The sequence below is a fragment of the Gorilla gorilla genome, chromosome 7, assembly GCF_029281585.2.
Source record: "Gorilla gorilla gorilla isolate KB3781 chromosome 7, NHGRI_mGorGor1-v2.1_pri, whole genome shotgun sequence".
NCBI lineage: Eukaryota > Metazoa > Chordata > Mammalia > Primates > Hominidae > Gorilla > Gorilla gorilla.
In genome coordinates, this window is record NC_073231.2 from 78,173,585 (window position 1) to 78,196,988 (window position 23,404).

The 23,404-nt window shown below is 38.0% G+C and overlaps 1 protein-coding gene and 1 non-coding gene across 2 annotated transcripts in view; both read right to left on the reverse strand.

The window, feature by feature from the left end:
• The window catches only part of POTEA (POTE ankyrin domain family member A), a 61,203-nt gene extending 41,903 nt beyond the window's left edge, over positions 1 to 19,300 (reverse strand). Inside the window, exons 1-7 of the mRNA XM_055348053.2 lie at positions 17,571 to 19,300; positions 13,223 to 13,337; positions 12,898 to 13,071; positions 9,730 to 9,836; positions 8,227 to 8,364; positions 5,584 to 5,654; positions 476 to 546 (exon numbers count right to left, since the gene is read on the reverse strand). Coding sequence (XP_055204028.2) covers positions 476 to 546; positions 5,584 to 5,654; positions 8,227 to 8,364; positions 9,730 to 9,836; positions 12,898 to 13,071; positions 13,223 to 13,337; positions 17,571 to 17,869 — 975 coding nt within the window. The 5' untranslated portion in view covers positions 17,870 to 19,300. The remainder of the gene's footprint in view (positions 1 to 475; positions 547 to 5,583; positions 5,655 to 8,226; positions 8,365 to 9,729; positions 9,837 to 12,897; positions 13,072 to 13,222; positions 13,338 to 17,570) is intronic.
• LOC115935650 (U6 spliceosomal RNA) lies at positions 6,855 to 6,961 on the reverse strand. Its single transcript, XR_004071274.1, has one exon. It is a non-coding gene; the product is annotated as a U6 spliceosomal RNA (small nuclear RNA).
• Positions 19,301 to 23,404: the final 4,104 nt, after the last annotated feature.

A 23,404-nucleotide genomic window follows, 5' to 3' on the forward strand; every position in this document is an offset into this window, starting at 1 on the left:
TTTGCCATGAATCCAGCTCAGGAACCATCACTGCTACACTGTTCATAATTTCAATTGCTTGATAATATGATCCAATAATTGATGTTACTTTCTTTATCATGTTAGGGTGTTGTAAAAATAAAAGAACAAATAAAGTTCTGGATTTGTTTTGCCTCTATTCCAAAGGGAAAGATTAGCTATAAGCCAATCAAGAAGGCAGATAAGAATATTTTAAATAAGAATATTTTAAATTTTATAGTGGGTTATAATCTTTAAGTTAAATATCAAATATTAAATTAGATTCTATTGATTCTTCTGTTAATAAGGTCACTAAATCTATTAAAATAAATTTTAAGAATCTATTAAAAAATTATTTTAAAAATTTTATTGATTATCAAAGCCTAGTCTGAAAGGTAATTTCATTTGGACTATCTACTATTATCAAAGCAAAGAAAAGAACATTAAACCAGAAATTTAAATTTAAAATTTTACATGCCTCATGCTGGCTATTTTCATTTCCTTTAAGCCTTTGTGGCTCTTCTTCTGATGTCAGCTTTAAGTCTTGTTCTGAAGTGAAATCCATATATTTGGTTAAAATGAACCACTTAGAACAATTTAAAACTACTGTTTTTATAAAAATAGATTTAAGACATTTCATTTCATAAATTGAGCACTTAAATGAAGCTTAATCTTTCATGAAATAGTTACTTAAGAAATAATTCTCCAAAACTTCAACAAACCACTTGGGGAGATACCAGAGTCCACCAGATTGAGGACATACAAACACGTCAAACATTCACTCACAAATTCATCCACCCAACGTAAATGAACAAAACCACCAGGAACACAATATTAAAATGCGGTAGAAACATATAAGGTAACACAGTATACTGTTCTCCACTTCCTAATAGTACCTTATAAATGATTTCCAAAATCACTGCTGACACCTTTATTTGTGTACAATGTCTTCCTAATATCTAAAATGTTTCCCTCCACTATTCTGACCATTTTTTTTCATCTTTTAAAACAATGCTATGTGAAGTTCCTTGATTCTGCATGTCTTTCCCCAGATAAACAGGTACCTCCTTCCTTGAGGCTGCCTTAATACTTTACTTATTTTTCTACTGCATCTTTACCATCTGAAATGTACGTTATTGCTCCACATGTCTGTCCCCTTGGCTCCAAGACTGTAGGGGACAGTCTTGCACATCACCTTTGTATAAACATTCTTTATTTTACTCAGCAATTTTTTTACTGAGTCCTGCTACATACACAGTAGGCATTAGGATTTAAAAAGAATGAAAATAAAGCATGTCAGGGATGGTTTTCTAGAAATCATGGCCAAGCAGAGACTTAAATATTGAGGCTAGCCAGATTACAAGGGGTAAAGGGCAGGAAAGGGTGGCAGTATGCCAGGAAGCAGCAAGAGAGGGAGTAAGGTGTGAAAGAGTGAATGTATTTGCCTACAAGAGAAGGATGAGTGAGTAGGGCATTGCAGGCAGTTCAGTAATGCCAGAGAAAGGGCACATGGGGAAAAGGGCTAAAGATGGAGAGTGAGGCAGAAGTCTGATTATGAAAGCATTCTGTGTAATTTTAAGATGCTTGGACATTAATGTTCAAGAGTGGTCCCTGGTCCTATCTGCATTAAATACAGATCACTTTAAATGCCAAAACCAATATTCCTAGTGAACCATTATGCATTAACACAAGGCGATAGGTAGCTCATGTGGACACAGCTGAGATGATACTATGTAGCAAATGCTCAATAATTCTTATGAACAGTTGGAAATTCAATTCTATAATAAAGTCATCTAAATTATAAGAAATCACATAATATTTGGTTTGGGAAGGTGCTTTCTAAAGTTATAGTGCATATAAATATAACTAATAGTTGTGAATTCAGAGCTGTGAAAATAAAGCAAAGAAACCACATTGTGTTTGAGTCAGCAATCTTTAGATTTCTATCCAGTTTTCCTATCTAGTCCCTAAATCCTAAATATAATCCTGGCACTCATTCTCAAGTTTATGTTAAATACTAGCCTATACACCAAAAAAAAGTTCTTTCTCTTACTTCTTTTTGTTATTTATATGTTGCTTTGGTCAAAGAACACAAAAATGCCTTGCTAAAAAGGATTCTGTTTGGTTGCAGGTTGCAAGAGGGAAAGAAACACAAAGTATATTTTGCCAAAAAGTGATTTTTTAGAAGTCAGAACTATAACACGAAGCCAAGCAGAGGCACTCCAGGACTGAATTTGCTGTGCTTCTTTAATATGTTCCTTGGCCTCTTTGTTTTCTGGCAGCTGTGACTCACACAAGTTATGGAGAGTATCATTCTCTAAGAGAAACACAACTCCAATTCATCTTTATCTATTAAGTTCATCTTTCCCAATTCTGTGGACGCTGACTTTCAGTCATTGATGGTGATACACATGGAAATTTATCATCAACTTTCAGATTCTTGGATCTTTGACAAGTCTTATTACTGAGAGTCAAACTAGTAGGATGCCAGCTATAAATGTTGATATCCAATGACCTATTCAAAAATCCTATATGAATATCCCATTAAACATGCACAGAAAAATAATTAGTCATTCCTGTTGAGCTGCTGCTCTTTGCTCTTCTGAATTCACCAGAAAATTTCCTACTCCTTCCTCATGTTCAGGTTAAATAATAGTGTACAACCTGGAAACCTGTGAATCATCTGAGATTTCTCTCTGTCCCCTAAACTTTTCTCATTCAATAGTCACTAAATCATATTGACTATACCTCTCTTCTGCTTGCATTTTATATTCCCACTGCCACTGGGAACATAAACATTTACAAAGTGGCTTTTATTTTTTTAAAAAACCCAGCTGTTAATGTTATTTCTTACATGAAAAAAAATTAAAACAAAACAAATGAAAAAGGCATAACACCAAAAAAAGGCCAACATTTTAAAATGAATAACTGAGATTCCTAACTTTATTTATTTCATGATGGATGGGTGAAAACCTTATAATACATTGATACTAGTCCAAGGACACGTGACAAGGAAACTATAGCTGACTACAGCAAATCTTCCTTTGTCTCCTGGTTTCTTTACATGGTTACCTTCCATCAATCCTCTATGATGGGCCAGAAAACTATAGGCCACAGGCCAAATCCAGTCTCCCTTATGGTTTTCTAAATAACATTTTATTGGAGCTCACTCATGCCTATTTGCTTACATATTATCCATAGTTGCTCTCACACAACAGCAGGGTTAAGTAGATATGACAGAGACCACATAGTCTAAAATATTCCCCACCTGGTCATTTACAGAAAAAGCTTGCCAACCCCTGTTTTACAACATTACCAAAAGGCCTTAATACTCTAATTTAATCTTGTGACTCCCCTGCTCAAATTTATCCAATGAGTCCCTGCAGCAAACATTGCTGGCTCCCTTATTCTTTCTTATTCCTTATTCTTTCTTGCAGAAGAAACACAAGTCTACTGAGACAGTATTCCAATCCCCCTCCTCAGCTTCAGAAACAGAAATGATTATTCTAAGCTAATCACATACTTACATTTGCTTTTCCAGTGCCTGGTTTAGGGATAAGCATGTGGTGTGACCTAGCCAATAATATGTTACAGGAACTCCACTGCATGCTTCTAAGGTTTCTCCCTATTTAAATGACATGTGTGAAGAAAAGCAGCCCTTGCGATGTTGTGTTGTGAGAACAAGATGTTTGGAACTGTTGTGGATTAGCCAATCATGAAAGGAGACATGAAGCACAGCTGAAAGAGGGACAAGGGGAACTCTAGTATATCACTGAACAACCAAAACAACTCTGGTTCCTACTGTTTTAGCCACTGCTCATCTAGTATTTGCAGTCCAAAGCATTCTACCTCACTGGAAGATATCGAAGGTAAATTTCCCGTGGCCCCCAGAATAAGACCTACTCATTTCAATAGTATTAAAAAGTCTATCATAAACTTGCCTTAGCTAAGTATTCACCTCATTCCCAACCTCTCTTATCTCACACTTTTTGTACTAGCAAAAGTGAACTGCTCATAAACCCTACAAAGTTCGCTTAAGCTCTTGTCTTTTGCACTTGCTGCTCTTCCTCCCAACAGGCAATCTCATTACATGTTCCTTCTGCCAAACATCATTCTTCTACTTCTTTACGTAGAAAAATTCTACTCACTCTGCATGCTTACGTTAAATCCTACCTACTTTTTTTTAAAGCTTTCATTCCTCATCACATATGTCTGGCACATAATCAATAAAATATACAATAAATCAAAATTATAAACTTCCAGTGGGCATCTAGCACACAGTAAGCACTGAATAAGGTAGCAACATAATAAAAATGACAATGATAATGACAAACTCCTGTCTGTATTTTTAATTGTTTCTGTTCTCTAGCATTAGAAAAATGCTTAGTACCTAAAAGACATTTTATAGTTATTTGTTAAGTGGACAAGTGAAAACATAAAAATATTTTCTTTGTAAATTCTGTTGAAAAGGCAGAGAAATGAAATAGAGGCAGCTGTATTCTATTATGAGCAACTTAAAGATCAGAACTACATCTATTCCATCTTTGTCTCCTGCAATGTACACAATCTAACTTACAGAAGCTCTTTGATAAACATAGGGCTAAATTAAAGGTGTCCTTATAGAGTCTGGATTGTACAATGCATTAGGTGTCCACATCCAGGTAGCATACTAGCATTTTTCTTACTGTGAAACATTTTTGTACTTTTATTATAATCTGCTGAGCCTAGAGTTGGGCAATTTGTGTATTTATTATGACAATCTTTTGGCGAATGGCAGCAAAGCATCTTGTTCTAACAAAATTACTGTTATCATGACAATTAACCAGCAGGTAGAAGAATACATCTTGTTCCAACAAAGTAAATCTATCTCTTTCAATTTCAAATTAGGAGGAATAAAGTCAGCAATAGTGAGACTTTGTTGGTACAAGCATATGAAACATAACCTGTGCTTCACTCTTCTTTTGTGATCAAAACTTCCTTACTTTTACCTTTTTATCTGTGATAGGACCACCCAGATCAAGCATCCACAACTCCCAGGCCATGGACTGGTAGCAGTCCATGGCTTGTTAGGAACCATGCCACAGAGTAGGAGGTGAGAAGCAAGCAAGCCAGGGAAGCTTCATCTCTATTTACAGCCACACTCCATGACTCATATTACTGCCTGCTCTCCACCTCCTGTCAGATCAGTGGTTGCATTAGATACTCATTGGAGCATGAACCCTGTTGTGAACTGCCCATGTGAGGGATCTAGGTTGTGTGCTTCTTATCAGAATGTAATGCCTGATGATCTGTCACTGTATCCCTTTGCCCCCAGATGGGACATCTAGTTGCAGGAAAACAAGCTTAGAGTTTCCACTGATTCTACATTATGGTAAGTTGTATAATTATTTCATTATATATTATAAGGTAATAATAATATAAATAAAGTAGCATAATAAATGTAATGTGCTTGAATAATTCTGAAACCATCCACACCTTCACCTAGTCCATGGAAAAACTGTCTTCCACAAAACTGGTCCCTGCTGCCAGGAAGGCAAAAAGGTTGGGGACAACTGACCTAAAGTAATTCACTATCAGAAGTCTTACCTGGATTGCTATTTCCAGAAGAGTTTTTTGGCATCTGGTTTCCTTTGTAGTCAGAAAGTAATTGGCAAATTCTATGTATAAAAATGTAATAAATAAAATTACTATTTTAATACTGATATAAAAATGCTTACCAAATGCAAAAATTCTTTGAGTATTTCAAACAATATCAGAATATCAGAACTTAACAATATTATCCCATACAGTTCTGTGTACATTCTACAAACCTCTCATTAAGCTTCTAATTAAAGAAGAAAAAAGTAAGGTGAAATACTCATAAATCAAGGGCATTATGACTCAATAAACTAACTTGCATTAGCTTGACATAATAGAAAGTGTCCCAACTCTGCATAAGGCCTAGCTCCATAATGAACAGCTGATCCATACCTATGCCTAAGTGCTCAACTTGTTCTTGGACAAGTTACTTCTCTTAGGCTCAATGTCTTCTTCTACAAAGTGAGGACTTCACTGCCTTATTTCACTAGGTTGTTATTTCTACAAAGTGAGGACTTTGCTGCCTTATTTCACTAGGTTGTTATGAAGACTTAACAAGATAACATTTTTTAAATGCTCAGAAAAATAGTAAAGCAATGAAATAATCTATTCCTAAACTTTATACTGAAATTATCTTGGAATCCCAAATAAAACCCAATGTATATTTTGTTCATAGGCCCTAATATGCAAATGTTGTAATTTTCAGGAAATGTTAAGTCCTAATTTTCCTTATTAGTTGTCCTACTCTTTATGGCTTATAATTCAAGGAATCTCAACTATCTCATAGTTTGTAACTAAATTTATTCATAAATATCTCATTAAAGTAGAAAACATGATTGCCCACTATTACGGAGTTTACCAATCACAACAAGGGCAGAAAATCCACTGGATGTCAAGACCTGGCTTGGACCAATGATCCTTCTCTACAGACTCAAACTCTAAACCAGCAGATGTTTATTAGGATGATGCTTCATATCCGTGCTCATCTCCAGCTGACATGGGGGACCAAAACCCTACTTTTTTTTTTTTTTTTTTAGGTTCCATGAAGAAGTTGTAAGTTGACCTTCTAGAATTTTCAAGTCACATGCTGGCAATATATTTTTCACACAACACCCCACACATTATTCAGCTCTGGGGTCATCTCTTAGACCACCTTACATGAATATTTTTGTAGCAAAAAATCACAATTTCAATATTTAGGTGGCACCCATTTTGCTTTGATTCACACCATTTCCTTGGAGCTAGTCAGAAGATAGTCAAATGACCTTCCAGTGACTGCACAAAACTTGGAATCCTTCAAAAATTGGTTCAGCCTCCTTATGCAGGCACCATGCTAATTTTCTTTGTATTGTTCCAATTTTAGGATATGTGCTGCCTAAGCAAGCACAAAGCTCTACTTTTACACATGGACAGTGATGAGTCATGGACAAGGTTTGGCTCTAAGTACATCTAACCTACTTGAGATCCTGAAAAATCTCTTCAGTATCTTCCAGTGAGGTAGAATTTGAAAATATTTTTAAATCTTGAGGAAGAGATGCAAGTAGCTTGGGAGATTCTCATTATTTTGGAAAATGGATCATTCAAGGGGTCAACTACAACTGGGTGCTCACTGCTCTGGGGAAGGTTAATATGGGACTTTCTACTGCCTAAGGTACTATACACGATATAAATGTGCCTCAGGGTACAGATATGGTAGCAAAGAAGAATAAACAAACACTGACCTCTTTCTGCCACATTATTTGAACCTCTCTGACAGTTTAGAACAAGCCCAGCTAATATCTGCTAGAGAAAAAACCAACATGGGACTCAAAGGATCTCTTACCATGACAGTCTCAGTTAAGTGTAGGATAACATGTGGGTTCCACATCAGGTTTTGAATGTGGGTGGAAGGGTCAATTTGCTCACTTTCTGTGTGGATAAAGCCAGGATGCTAAGCTGCCAGAGCAGGGTGCTGGTGCTTTGGGAACAATGGCTGAGCACATAGGCATAGGTATGTGAATGTAAAAAATTTTATAACTTTGAAGTCCATGTATGGATCACCATGAAGACTTGAGGGATTTGAATCAGTAAGGGCATCTTGATGTCAAAGGTCAACCATTACCAGGCAGCAGGACCAGTTTCAGTGGCAACGATGCAGCAACAGAATCAACAGAAACAAAAGAATGATTAAAATGTCCTTTTTTTCTCCTCCTTATGACTTGAAAAAAAGGACTGTCTTCCTTGGACTTAGTGAATCCCTTTGGTTCTCGAAAAATTCAGGGAGTATGTAGGAGACAGCACCCAGAAGACAGTACAAGACTTTCTCCTAAACTGGACATTTCAAGACCCAAATAACTAACTAGAAAAATTAAAGATATGACACTATGTCTTATCCCATGCATAGGTGTTATACATGGAATGAAATGAACAATGTTGGAATCTCTAAGGATAAAGGTCTTAAAAGTCCTGAGATAAAGAATCCTGTACCCATTGGTACTTCTAACTAGTCTAGTTTTTTGTTTCATTTCTAGCTGATGCAGTGGACTAACTCATAGCCACTCTAAAACTACCTGAACCAATCTATCACATCTCACCTGATATATAAGATGCAATCATTATAATTATTTTAAACCTCAATGTAGTTTTAACTAGACTTTTAATGTAAACACTTACATATTATGATGACTAGAAACCGCATAATCTTCAGCAGTTTGTCCAAATACATCTTGGGAAAATACATCAATATTTTGCTGAAGTAGAAGACTAACTATACTTGCTGATCCACAATGTACAGCAAGTATGAGGGCAGTTCTAAAATAATATAGAGATAATTTCTCCCTTAGGAAATTTAAGTGATTTTAAAAGCTAATTCAATATACTTTACCAATTTAATATCTTGCCCATCCATGCAGAATTAAACATTTACATGTACTAAAAGACATAAGCATCTTGGGTGCTCAAGGGTTCATCTTTATAAAGTACCATCAAGGTTAAACGGAAGGGACAAAAAGGAAACCTCTTATCTCAGTGGGGTATTGTGTAGTAGAAGCTACTAATTTAAAGGCCTTTGATGGGCAAGAAACTATGCTAGGGCTGCTTATCTGAAGTAGACAAAGATTTAAGTGAAGATTTCTTCCCAGGTCCCTAGACTGATACACTGTAATAGAAAATCAGCTAGGGATCAGATAAATAAGAGCTATCTGCATGCTGAAAGCAGTAATAACAAATGGTAAGAATAGTGGTCATAGTAGTTTCCATTAATGAATACCAATAAGCATGTGCTAGGCCCTGAATTAAGTGCTATAAAAAGATATATATAAAGATATATGTATATATATATATATATATACATATATCTTTCTTACTATGCACAGCTAACTTTGAAGGCTATATTCTCCTCCTTTTCATACATGACAACATATTTGGTGGTAAATAACATTCACAATGTCACACACCTAGCAAGTAAGAAAGCTAGGAATTAAACCCAGTCTTGCGTGAATCTAAAGCCTAGCTCTTTTCTCTTTATCACCCACGTATGGCTTGCCTTCATAAAAGGAAAAGTGTATCCACTTAAGACTATCTTCGCTCCCTCTCTCCATACTAATTAAAAATAAAAACATCAAAATACACTGGAAATAAAAAGGGAAAAAAGCTGATGAACCCACAGTATGTGGGAATAGCAATTGATTGTCAAGTAGGGATAAGCTAACATTAATATTCTTTAAAGAAAGCAACTTAAAGCAGAGTTATTCAAAAGACAAAATGATTTGCAACTCCTATTTATGTTTAATATAGCATATTTAGTGGAAAACCATGTAAGAAGCAGAGGTTAAAAACTACTAGAAAGGGTTAAGAAGTTCAAGACTGAGTCATAACTGAAAGTTAAAGTTCACACTTTCTAAAACTAATATGAAATCCCTTTAGCTAACATAAGAACATACAACCAATAATATCACATAACAAATAACATCAGTCAATATAATAAAATGAGTCCTACTAAAACTGTTCTTTATGTTGCCCAGTCTAAATAACTGTTTTTTTCTACTTAACTGATTTGTGTTGCTACTGATCACTATGTCCCAATAAGTATAAGTTAGTATTATTAATTTAATATTTATGACTTGAGTGACTGCTATCAATCTAGAACAACACAGAGATTAAAAGAAATAACTATACCTTCCAAACCTATCAAGTGCATTTAAATTAGCTTTTTTCTTGATTAAAAATTTCACCATTCGCTGTTTTTGTCCATGTACAGCAAGCAAAAGTGGTGTGAGGCCACCCTGTAAAACAATAGAAACCAAAAATAATATGTAACTGAAAAAATTATATATTTCTCAACTGAATTGGAAACTTTATATAAAGATCCTATGGACTTATACTCATAGAAAGTAAATAAAATGTAGTTGTTTTCTTCTCACTCTTCCGTGCTTTCCCACACACTGCTCCTTCCCTTGGAAACACCCCTCCTCTGCCTCACCGCATTAACCCTGGTCATCTTGAAAACTCACTTTAAACATTTACTGGTTTCAAGAATCTTTGACTCTATCCCAGCATTTGTGACATGGTATTATTGGATGATAATAATTTTTCCCATCTAAACAAAAATCTTCTTGAGGGCAGGGTCTGTATCTTTTATCTCTATATCCTCAAACCCTGTGACAAATTGCTGTGTATAAAGCAAGAATTTGCATGTAAAATATTTCTTCAGTTTCAGATGTTTTACCCAAAAAATCAAGCTCCAATGTGCAGTAAAAAATTGCTATTAAGGCTCATACTGCCCATTTCAAGAATTTTTCCCATATTTATTCATTTGAAATCTATTTATATTTAATTTTCCTGATTGTTAACTAAATAATCAGTTCATAGGACTGCTGAAACTAAATTAACAGAATTCCTATGTGTATTCTTAATAACTGCATGGTTTTTAGTGTTTAATACTACCATCCTGATTATGCCAAAGTTCTACAAACTTAAGAGACATACTGGATAGTCCATAATATGGCTTTAATTGACAAAAATGGTTTAGAATTTGCTACAATTTTAATTGAGAAAACTCTGCTCTTAGTAATGACTTACTGACTTAAGCACTTGAATAACAAATAGACACAAAATCCTGAGAGGGCCAGCCTCTACTTATTGAAAGAATACTCGCTGCAAATTTCTAAAGACCTTCTGAATGGCAGTGAATAACTGATGGTAGGAAGGAAAAGGTATTATTCTGTAAGCTGATAGATACTACCAATAATATTCATTTTAATGTCCCAACCACAGAGAAGAAAGTCAGACTAGGCTAGGCATGGTGGCTCACAACTGTAATCGTAGCATTTTGGGACACTGAGGCAGCTGAATCGCTTGACCACAGGAATTCAAGACCAGCCTGGGAAACATGGCAAAAAACCCATCTCTACTAAATAAATAAATAAATAAATAAATAAATAAATAAATAAATAAAATAAAATAAAAACTGGAGGTGGGAGGACCACCTGTACTTGGGGAGGTCAAGCCTGCAGTGAGCTGTGATTGCGCCACTGTGCTCCAGCCTGGGAAACAATGTGAGACCCAGTCGGAAAGAAAGAAAGAAAGAAAGAAAGAGAGAGGGAAAGAAAGAAAGAAAGAGAGAAAGAGAGAAAGAAGGAAAGAAAGAGAGAAAGAAGGAAAGAAAGAGAGAAAGAGAGAGAGAGAAAGAGAGAGAAAGAAAGAAAGAAACAAAGAAACAAAGAAAGAAAGAAAAAGAAAGAAAGAAAGAAAGAAAGAAAGAAAGAAAGAAAGAAAGAAAGAAAGAAAGAGAAAGAGAAAGTCAAACTAATATTATTGGAAAGGAAAGATTTAAAGGAATTTGCACATATCCAACTCCAACTCTTCTAGAGATGTCTTAAGTTTCTGAGATATGAGAATTTACATATTACACTTATCTATTCAGTGGTTCTTAAGCAGAAGTGTATCTGCATTTTAAGGAATTTGTTGTTGTTGTTGTTGTTGTTGCTGTCATTGTTGTTACAGACATGGTCTCATTATGTTGTCCATGCTAGATTCAAACTCTTGAGCTCAATCAATCCTCCCACCTCAGCCTCTCTAGCAGCTGGGAGGGAGGCATCCATAACCAGCATGCCTGCCTTCAAGGAAACATTTTTAAATGGACATATCCAGGCTTTATTAGACTTACTGTATCAAAATCTTCAGGAGAGGGTCTAGGCTTGTAGATTATTTTAAAATGTTCCTCAAGGTACTGAGATGCACAAGTCTAGTTGAAAACTAGTGCAACAGACAATTACTTCAGTCTCATCTCTCACCCACATGGCCAATTCCCTTTATCATTTGAGCTTTTGGCCAAAAAAAAGGAAAGAGTGAGAGACTCATTTGCTGAAAACACCACTTAATTTTCCTGGATGGGGTTAGAACAGGGCCTAGTAAACTCAAAATCCGACTTGATCTTATTACTTATAAGCTCTTTATCTCCCACCTTCCCATCAAGACATTCTAGATTTGAAAGCAGAGTTTAGACTCTATCTAAGTGGCCATTTCTACCACAATAGGATAATCAGTCAAATAATTCCCTGATATTCCCTCTGCTCAAGGGTTTCCCATTACATTACCACCTATTCACTGCCAATCTGCTTCCTCAGAGGGCTCCTAAAATTAATCTCTAGGCACTTTACAACCCACTAACTCCCTCTCCCAAACTAAAAAACTGTCATTCTCTAAAACTGAAGAGAACCTTGTTTCACCACGCAAAGGAAAGAAATGAACAAACAACAAAAAAAAGCACACACACACAGAATCTCTTCATGGTCTTTTTCCTCCATTACCTAATTTCCAAATTGGCCTCAATATTTCTGATTGCTCTCCTTTTCATTTTCTATTTCTGCCTTATAAGCAATCAGAAATATCTTAAGCCTTGCCACTAAAAGATACATCACTTCATATCTATTACTTTTTTTTAGGAACTTGCCAAAGCAGCAAGATTTCTATTCACTGAAACATGTTTTAGTTTTCTTAGAGTTTTAATGAAAAACTTGCTTCCAGGGCAAATTTTGTCATTTTACATTGATTAGGGAAAAGAAAACCTGGAAGGGAAAAATTGAAAAAAAATAAGTATTACCTTTTACAAATTCAGTGTTTTCAAAAAAATTTTACCACAAGTGCATAAAAAAAGCTGTACCTGCTGATGCCTCTTTAAAAGTAACAATATTTAAAATTAAATCTTAGATAATTAAGTCATTTCAAAATATTTTCATTCAGGTTATGCTTGAGCTTCCAAATATGGCAAACTGACCCTTACACAAGTCGATGTTAAAACAAATATATTTCAGTATTTTGAAAATAAAATTGGTAGATCTATACCTTGTTTTTTGATTCAATGTCAGCACCGTATAAAAGCAGTGTTTTGGCCATTAATTTATCTTCATTGTAGACTGCATAGTGTAGAGCAGTATTCCCATACACATCTGGAAGATTTGGATCAGTGCCATGTTGTAGCAACATTAACGCACATTCATCCTCCTGGCATTGTACGGCCTGTCAGTATTAGACCAAGAAATCAATTGTAAATCCTAGGAATTCAAAATAAACATTCCACAGATTTCACCAAGTTATATTTACATGAGAAAACTCATTTTTTTAATTATCTTAAATCTACCTCATGCTGATATAGTTGGCTACTGCATACCTTTATCAGAGCTGTCCTCTTTTTGCTGTCAAAGACATGAAGTTGACATTGTCTGTCCAGCAGGAGTCTTACTACTTCTGAATTGCCATTGGCACATGCCAAGTGTAGAGCAGTCCTAAGAGAGTGAGAGACTTTTTAGGAAATTGTAATGCACTATCTAAAGCCATACCAATGACTCATGTAATTGCAAATGCTGAATAGCATGCTATCCCTGCCTTCAAAACAAATATTTAATATTCCTGTGAAGAAAGCACACTATTTATTACCTCTTATTCTCACTGTGTTAACGAAAGAGCAGAGTATCAGAACAGAAAGAGCGCAGCCCTTGGATTACATTCAACTTGAGCTGGAAAACTGTTTTAAGCTCTGTCACTTCCTAGCTGTTGCTTAGTCTTTTTGTGTCTCAATTTCCTCATCAATAAAATGGGGATGCAAAAAATAGCTTTCTCACAGAAAACCACTATAATGCTTAAATGAGACTCTACACAAAATATGTAGAATAGTTCCTAACACAAATAACAGCTCAATAATTGTCAGATATTATAATTTGTATTAATACTACTACTTAATGAAGACTATTTGAAATAAGTGACATGATACAATTACACCTACACTTTGAGATATGTCTTAAAGATTACAGATAACATTGTATTTTATTGATTCTAAGATGTTCATTGTCTCCATGTTTTCACATTTCTTACACTGGAATACCGCTTATAATTCACGATTTACTATAATTGGTGGCATTTAAATAACTCTCTTCTTGTGACATAAAATAATGGGGCATCATAAAATCTATGGTGCCTTACATTAAGTAGAATATGGTATCTATAACAGGTCTGGGGCAGTTCTGGTCAGATGACTGACATTTAGATGAATTTTAGTTCTTAAAAGAACTATGCATTAAGAGGGCTGAGGTGAAAACAAAAACAAATTTCTAAAATAAACTAATTCTTACTTTGGTTTTCAAAAATCTTTAAGCCAAAGAAAATGTGGAATTCAAATGAATAGGTGTAGCTAATTTTTTTCAATACTTAGATTTGTAGAATGTATGTAAGTCAGATATTTACAATCATTAATATTAGGATTTAAGATTGTTATAAATTTTATTTTTTAAAATGGATTTATGAAACTATTTGTGGAATTTTTTTTCAACTTTTATATTCAGGGGTACATCTGCAGGGTGTGCAGGTTTGTTACATAGGCAGACGTGTGCCAAGGGCGTTAGTTGTACAGGTTATTTCATCACACAGGTATTAAGCCCAGTACCCATTAGTTTTATTTCCTGCTTCTTTCCTTCCTCCCATCCTCCACCCTCTGATAGGCCCCAGTGTGTGTTGCTCCCCTCTAGGTGTCTGTGCATTCTTACCATTTAGCTCCCACCTGTAAGTGAGAACATGCAGTATTTGGTTTTCTATTCCTGGGTTAGTTTGCTAAGAATAATGGCCTCCAGCTCCATCCAAGTCACTGGCAAAGGACATGCTCTTGTTCTTTTTCTATGGCTGCATAATATTCCATGCTGTTTAAGTACCATGTTTTAGTTCTTAAAAGTCCTAAACTAGTCTTTACCCATGACTGTTATAAATTTTCAAAAAGGCAGTTAAAGTTTACATTTTATTATTTTCTACCTTCCGAAACGCTTTTGTTTGAAAGGAGGGAGGAAAAGCGTCAATTGAGATTAAGTCCTAATAGTCCAATTTTAAATCTCTCAGTTTGCTCAGGCCTGGCAGGGAAACATGAAATTTTCAAAGATAGAAGGATCCTGAGAGAGAGTAGAATATGCCTGCCACATAATAGGTGTCTGGCTTATGTTTGATGAATAAATCGATTGAAAGAATGGATAAACACAGCTGAAGAATTCAATATTTTCAAAGAAAACTCCTGTATAGTACAGCAATACATTTGCAATAGTAATAATCATTTATATTTGCTATTTTAATTTTCATATATAACTAAAATAATTAATCCATATTTCTTACACATGTTAATCTATATACAATGAAAAGATAATTATATAATAAAATGTATACACAATAAAATCTACAGTAACAGGTAAACAGATTCCCTCTACTTCTGAAAAGAATGAAAGTTCACAGAAGAGGCCAGGCATGGTGGCTCACCCCTGTAATCTCAGCACTTTGGGAAGCTGAGGCAGGCAGATCAAGAGGTCAGTAGTTCGAGACCAGTCTGACCACCATGGTGAAACCCCATCTCTACTAAAAATACAAAAATTAGCATGGCGTAGTGGCACGTGCCTGTAATCCCAGCTACTCAGGAGGCTGAGGCAGGATAATCACTTGAACCCAGGAGGCAGAGGTTGCAGTGAGCCGAGATCGCACCACCGCACTCCAGCCTAGGTGACAGAGTGAGACTCCGTGTCGAAAAAAAAAAAATTCACAGAAGATACGCATCCACAGAAAGAAAAATAAATAATAGAATGTGAGAAATTAGTTGTATATATGCAAATAGCATATTCCTTCTCTTCCCAAGGATTATTTCATTACTAGTGAAACTTAACTAAAACTTTTCAGATGTTCATTGCAGAAATCGCAGATAAGATAAAGGGAAAAACTTCACTTACAATACAAATCCCCAGAAATAAGTTTTATCATATTTTTGACATATTTTCAGCTAACACAAGAGCAGATTCTGTTTGCGTATAACTGATTTTTTTCTCACTTGATATATACCTAAGTACATCTTTGCATGTCAACATATCTCTGTATCTATTGACACCCTCAATGGTTACATATTATTCCATCATATGGATGGACTGAAATTTGTTCATAAGATCTTTACATGAGTTCTTCTCAATACACTGCTATTTAAGCAATACTAAGAAAAGCAGATGTATCTATTTCCAAAAGATATTTCAGTATAATGGAATTGATGGGTAAAAGGCATATACATTTTTAAAATGTGGTTCTTACCACCAAAATGTCTATTTGAAAAGTCACAGCAACTTAAACCTTAAGAAGCTGTATAAGTACCACTGTTCTTCATCCTCACAAACTTTGTGGATAGAAACAGAATTTCATTCCTCTTCTAACTTAGATAGAAAAGAGCATTTCATTTCTCTTCTAATTTAAATTCCTTCTCTTATCAGGAACACTATGTTCTCCTATGTGCATAGGTCACTGGTAGACATGCAAAAAAGTACTTTGCCCAATTTTAAATTGAGCTTATTTTATTTAGTTGTCTTCTTGTTGATTTGAAAGAATTCTCTGTAAAATTAAAATACATGTTTTGCAAGTGTTTTGTCCTTTGTTAATTTTTTTCTTATTTACAGGGTGTTTTAATTTTTATTTTGCCAAACCACCATTCAGAATACTTGCTTTTGAGGTTCTTAGGTCTTTGTGAACATAAAATATATCTGCATATAAAAATAGACATTTGTGTTTCCTTCTGGTACTTTTCTTAATTTGTATATCTAAAATTTTTAAGGTATACCCCAGGAACTTATTTTTGTGACATAAAAAATCTAGCTAGTTTTCTCCAAACAGCATGCATTTATGAATAATTCATCTTTTTATACTTCTATGAAACATCACCACTATCAAGTTCTAAATTCATATATTTGGGTATTTCTGGATTTTGTATTCTGTTCTATTTATTTATGTCTTTTGAGCTGTTAGTAAACAATTTGTGGAAATAGCACATGCACATTTTGATATCTGGAAGAGCAAGTCTTTTTCCATTCTGTCACAAACATTTATCACAATAGTAAAAGACAGCATGTGTAATTTTAAAATGTTAAAACTTTACTATTTTTATTTGGCTTGGGTAAAAGTGAAAAGTGATAAACACAAAAGAGCTCACATCTTAAGAAAAATAAATCTTCCTATTCAAGGACACGAACCATCTTCCCATTTCAGTTTCCTTCTAAGGTTCCTCAGTAAAGAACATATTTATATAGGGGTACATTGATATAAAATGCATATTGGATTTTATCTGAAGAATATTTAATCTCAGAAGTTGATATATTGTGGGACTTAGTTCTCATTATACTCCTTTCTATAATGTATATAACATTGTTTTAAAATGTGTACATTAAAAATAATCTGCTGCATCGACTTAATTTTGAGAGTTAAATCACTTTAAAACAGTCTCTTAAGTGTTCCATAAGGGAAATTATTATGGGATTGGAAATCAACTAAAGTTTTGTTTTTGTGTTGCTGCTCATAAAGAGGCCTGTGCCCCGACCTCTCTGAAGTATCTACACACCGGGTGGCGTGGGACCTGAGGAGGCAAGAAAGCCAGGGCGCCCCCCCACAAACACACACACACGAGGGCACGTCCCAGCCCATCCCCCAAGGTCCCGCCTCCTCCCAGCCCCAGGCCCGGTTACCTCTTCTTCTTGTCCCTTTTGTTAATGCCAGGGCCCCTGAGCATGACGATGAGATCCGCTCTGGGGACTTCACCCCACCAGGCAGCTCTGTGGACCTTGCCCAGATCTTCTCGACGGACGTGATACCTTGGCTCCGTGAAGGCGCTGTCGTCGTGGTCTCTCCAAGCACCCATGTTGTTCTTGCCGCTTCTACCGCAGCAGGGGAAGCAGCAGCAGCACCACTTGCCCATCTTGCCCCTGAAGCCAAAGGGCTTCTTCATAGGGGAGGCAGCCAGCTTTGGAGAAACCTCAGCCACCATCTGCTTTCAACAGCCTGGTAGTAGCGAGCAGATGGTGCCTGTCAACAAGTTTCACCAAAAAGCGGGAAACTACGAGTTTCCAATCTGCTAGGGGAGAAAGGTCAATCCCAGCCAAAACCCCACCCTGGGAGAGCCCACGACCCCTCCCCCACCACCAACTGGGGAGATCCCACGTCCCCCCACCACCCGGGGAGAGCCCACGCCCCCTCCACCACCCAGGGAAAGTGCACGCCCCACCGGTGAAACACCCAGCCCAGCCAGGGGAATGCCAAGCCCAGCAAGAAAAGGTCAAGCCCAGCAAAGGAATGCCAGGGTAAAGCCAATCCAAACGAGGACCACCAAGCCAAGCGACTAACGCCAAGCCAAGCCAAGCGAGGCGTGCCAAGCCAAGCCGTTACGCGGGCGTGCGCGTGCGGTGTGCGCACTGTGCGCACCTCGGGCGGCGTCACTGCACGTGGCACAGACAGTGGCTGACGTTTGCAACCCGCGTGGGCAAGTCCTGGCGCCACAAATGTCAGTGACAGCCTGTGTTACTGCCAAACTTTGTGGGAGTTGGCCAAGCTTTTAGGCCATTGAGGAGAGGCCGCAGGTGGGAAAAAGCCTGTTGTAGCAGGCTAGAGCGCCTGGAACTTGAGGACGCTGACAGCCTCCTCTGAAGAAAGCCCCCAAGACACTCGTGGTGGTGCTGTTGTGGCTGGCAGCGGCTGCAGCTCAGAGCGGTGGGCTGGCGGAGCTGCTGCAAATGGCCTCAAAATCGCGGAGCACAAGCCGCCCATGGAGCCCAGGGCCTGCCTGAGGAGCCTTTGCCACCGGCTCCTCCTTGGTCCGCACCCAGAACACCCGACCATCAGCGACAGGGCACTCGGGGGCCACAGGATCGGGTACACTGCGACATTTCAGTTCACATTTGTTGCGTTGACTTGAATGTGACACTATGGGGATTTGGTCCCAATAATGCCAAGGAGAAATTTCACCGGAGGCTTCCTATGCTACAAATTCCTTCTCATCAGGCTCTCAGCAAGCACCTTAAATTACTGAGAACAAAAACGTTCCCATAGCGGCTCCTCCTGGAGGCAGCTGTGCCAGGAGGGCAGGCTGCAAGGTGCTCAGTGTGGAGACTCTGGAGGCAGTGGGGCTGGGATCTGCCCTGCAGGCCCCTGTGCCCGGATGCTGGCCAGGGGTCTCAGAGGCAGAGAGCACCAGCCATGCGGGACTCAGGTGGCATGCATGAGGCATCAATGAGATCGTTCACAGAAACAAACACGACATGGAATCACCCTAAGCATCCATCAGCTGACACACAGATAATGGGGTGGAACATGAACACAGCAGCGATGTTCATCCTTAAACAAGAAGCAAACCCTGCTGTCTCTGGCAGCAGGGCTGAACCCTGAATGCATGGTATTAAGTGACATAAGCCAGATGCATGAAGCCGAGCACCCTAAGATCTCACCTACCTGAAGACACTCAAACTTAATGGGAGTAGAGAGGGGAAGGGAGGCTGCGGAGGATGAGGCTGAGGGACAGAATTGAGAGAGGTTGGACAAAAGATACAAAATTTCAGACAAGGAGGAGGAGCAAGTTTAAGAGCTCTATTGCACTTCATGGTGGCTACAGGTAATAGCAATGTATCATATTCTCGAAAATTGCTAAGAGTAGATTTCATTGTTCTCACGACAAAAAACGTGAGGTAATGCATATGTTAATTAGCTTGATTTAGCTATTCCACAAAGTATTCTTATTTCTAAACATCATATTGTACACCTTACATATATATTTTTGTCGACTAAAATTTATAAAACTAAATAAGTACTTGAAAAAAGGGGCTAATCCCATTGCTGAGCTCAACTAGCAACTGCTTCATGGACCTGGCTATGATTGATCATAGTAACAAGAGTATCTTGACAGCCCCACCCACAGCTCCAACCCCAGCTCATCACAGCAGTCGGTTTCACTGGGTAGAGAAGAGAAAGCCGCCCAGAAAGTGCGGAGACCACTCACACCTTAAATCCATCTCAGAGATCCCTGGGAGACTGACAGGAGCTATAAATCTCCAGCTATACAGGGCAACCAGTATTCACAGCCCTGTGCTGTGATTTTTCAGACATTATATTTAAAGTCATTGTGCAACAAATACACACAAGAAAACAATGACCACGATTGAGGTCAACAGTGAGCTTAATGTTCTCAGGGACTGTTTGTGCCAAGAATAAAGTCGCTCTCTATTGAATGTAACATGAACATGTAATATCAATTTAAAGGCATATCTTATATAAAATAATATACTTCATTTCTATACAATTGAGTTTCAAGCTAAAGGCCACCTGGAAGAAGAAAAATTACATAAAAATAAGACGATAAAGTGTGATTAGCAGTGGGAATAAAGAGTAAGTTGCAATAAGTTTAAGTTCTTTCTACATTTCTAATGTTTTCAAGCTTTGTCTGCTCATTGGAACACAGAGAAGGGACACAGATCTTACACGTGCCAGCATTAAGCGGTATTATATCAACACATATGGCACATTGTGGCTGCCTGTCTTGTTCTATGTAAGATGTGTAGAGGGTGGATTTTCAGAGTTAAAAATTTCAAGAGATAACACGTTTTTGGTTTTTTGTTTGTTTGTTTGTTTGAGACACAGTCGTTCTCTGTCACCAGCGGGAGTGCAGTGGCCCAATCTCGGCTCACTGCAACCCTCCTCCTCCCAGGTTCAAGCGATTCTCCTGCCTCAGCCTCTGCAGTAGCTGGGACTACAGGCATGCACCAACACGCCTGGCTAATTTTTGTATTTTTAATAAAGACGGGATTTCACCATGTCGGCCAGGACGGTCTCCACCTCTTGACCTCGTGATCCGCCCGCCTCGGCCTCCCAAAGTGCTGGGATTACAGGCGTGAGCCACTGCGCCCAGCCGAGATAACACTTTCTACTTCTTATTTTACTTAGTATTTTTGAAAGGATTGTAGAATTTTCTTATAGATAATCAGTATCTACTTATACTGAAACAGTTATAAAGAAAATTTATTCACAACATGTATTGCAAGAAATCCCATGTAAATAAATCAAACACTCCTCCAATCTTCAGAACCCAACCTCTCCCCCTGGGATGCATCAAGGTAATCCAGGACCTGCTGGAGTCAGGTCCCTTAGTTCCCCCGACCGTGAGGAACTGGCCCCGGCCTCGCCCACCTCCCTGGTTATGCCATGGCGGTGGAATGGCCTCCGTAGGAGAAGCATGGAGTGGAAACACACCACGTTCATGGTGGCGCGAGCTGCCGAAAGACCGCACGCCTTGTGCACCTGAAATCTGGACTCCCATTGAGGATCTGCTCCTGGAGTAAGGACCTTCAACGGGCCAGGTGACCTCTGGCCCTGACTTTCCTCTTCTATGCATGAGACATGGGACCAGGGGGTCGAGGAGAAGCCTCCCATCCAACCACACACTTGCAACCTCGCACAGGCACCAAACGGCTGCATCTGCTCTGAGTGCTGATAGCAAGAGGCAGCTCCTGGTGTCCAGGTGAGACTAGAAGCAAGGACGGTGCGGTCAGAGGCATCGAACGGACGAGTGTCTCCTGCACATGAGATGCTGACCTGGAAAGATCGCCTAGCGGCAAATATCCGGGTCACAAGGGAGCTACTCCAAGAGCAGATGCCCTGGACCCTGAGTCTTGCCACTCCAAGAACATAACTCTCAACTAACACAGGCCTCAGCATCACGTTTCTATTTCACCAAACCAAGTGAAAGAATATCAAGCAGATGGAGGGCATGTTGTTGCCATAAAGCAAAGCGACCAAGAGTGCCGTAGACTTGGAGGAGTCTCTGTGAAACCACCGAAATCTGTGACAGGTCTGGGTCTGAGTATTAGGGGAAAAAATCCATTTCTCTAAAATAAAAACCGTAACTCAACTCAAGCCCTACAAAGTGGAGTTGTTTATTGTTAGTATTATGAGTCCAGAGGGCACTTCCCTCAAGGAGCAGAAAACCAGAGCCCATAATTAGCCTGCCAACTATCAGTGAATAAACAAGGGCCTTTAAACTCTAGAGAACAGGGGATTCCCCTTTCAATAGTGTTATGGATTTGCTGCAATCTCATTCACCCTACTTGGATTTTCCTAGGATTTTCACCTCCTTTCCTGGCACCCAAAGCCATGAATTATGCTCCCACATCACCTCCACGATTTTTCTTTATGTCTGCCTCCTGCCCTCGGAAGCATCCCCTAATTTCCCCTCCAGCCTGGAGGTCTTCCCGCCTCCCTGAACTGTCCCAGGCAGGTGGCTGTATTTGCCACGTCCTGAACAAGCATTTTCTGTTCCACATACACCACCACCAAATTATAATATTTATAGATAAAAGATCGCTCAAATTGCTTTTGAAGCAGTACATTAAACTTGAATGTGCAGTTACAGTTCAACATTTTCTAGAGTAAAACTGGAAAGCATAATAAAATGATATATTTTGATTAGAACTGAAAAAAGCATACTAATGGCAATGCTTGATAACAATTCAAGTCTATTTTTGAGATATACAAGTATAAGCCATGCAAAATATTTAAACACATCTTTCCTACTATATATAATATGTTAAGTAGCTTGCAGTATGTAAACACTATCGACGACAGTGTATTCAGTGTAATTAGGCTACAAAAACAAACATTTAACATAATATCTTAATTTATGCTTGAGAAAGGCAAGATGAAAACAAAACTCAGGGGAACACCAGATTTCTTTGCAGTCTCTTTGAAATAGATGTCAATATTTGTCAAAGTACAAATTGAGCCACAATAATAATGGATATTTGCCTTCAGGGGATTGGGAATCCAGAGGTCCAGAGTAGGGTGAGGACAAGAAGGGAAGAAGATCTTTCTCTATTGATCTTCACAGAATACACAGTATTGGCGCTTGATGTAAGTTTAGCCTTAGCCTACACAAATTAATTGGCCTGGTGATTAGTCTTCTGTTGATTGAGAGTTTGGTTCACTATACTTCTTAAATGTCTGGGATGCTTATGGACCATATCATCTGCTAGGTATTTCAATGGGTGGCCCAATAATTCAGTAACATCTGTGATTTAGTGGATGTTTGAAATGCAACTTCTACAGGGTTTTTAACCAAAACTCCGCTAAGCCGTTTTTATTCATTAGGTGAACTCTGGGACCTGTTTGTTAAATTTATTTTTGGGTAATTATGACCAGACTTAAACTTGGGATAGATGTAAAATAACCAACTTTTTTTGACAGTAGGAATCTTTTTTAGCCTATATTTAATATTATCACATTTTTCTCTAGTAGGGTAGCATTTTATATGTCTCTTGAGTGTCCTACAAATTCTCATTTTTAATGGTGTGTTCATGGTGTAATTGATGTGTTATTGCATTGGTACTCCACACGCTATTATAATGTTTTAGGATTATAAACCATTAAGCTCCCGTATGCTCGGCTCAGTGCAGCTTCAGTTTCTGTCACTTGCAAATAAGAGTCCTAACATATGAGAAATAAAAGACAAGAATATAAGACAAGGAGATAGATTAGATGAAGG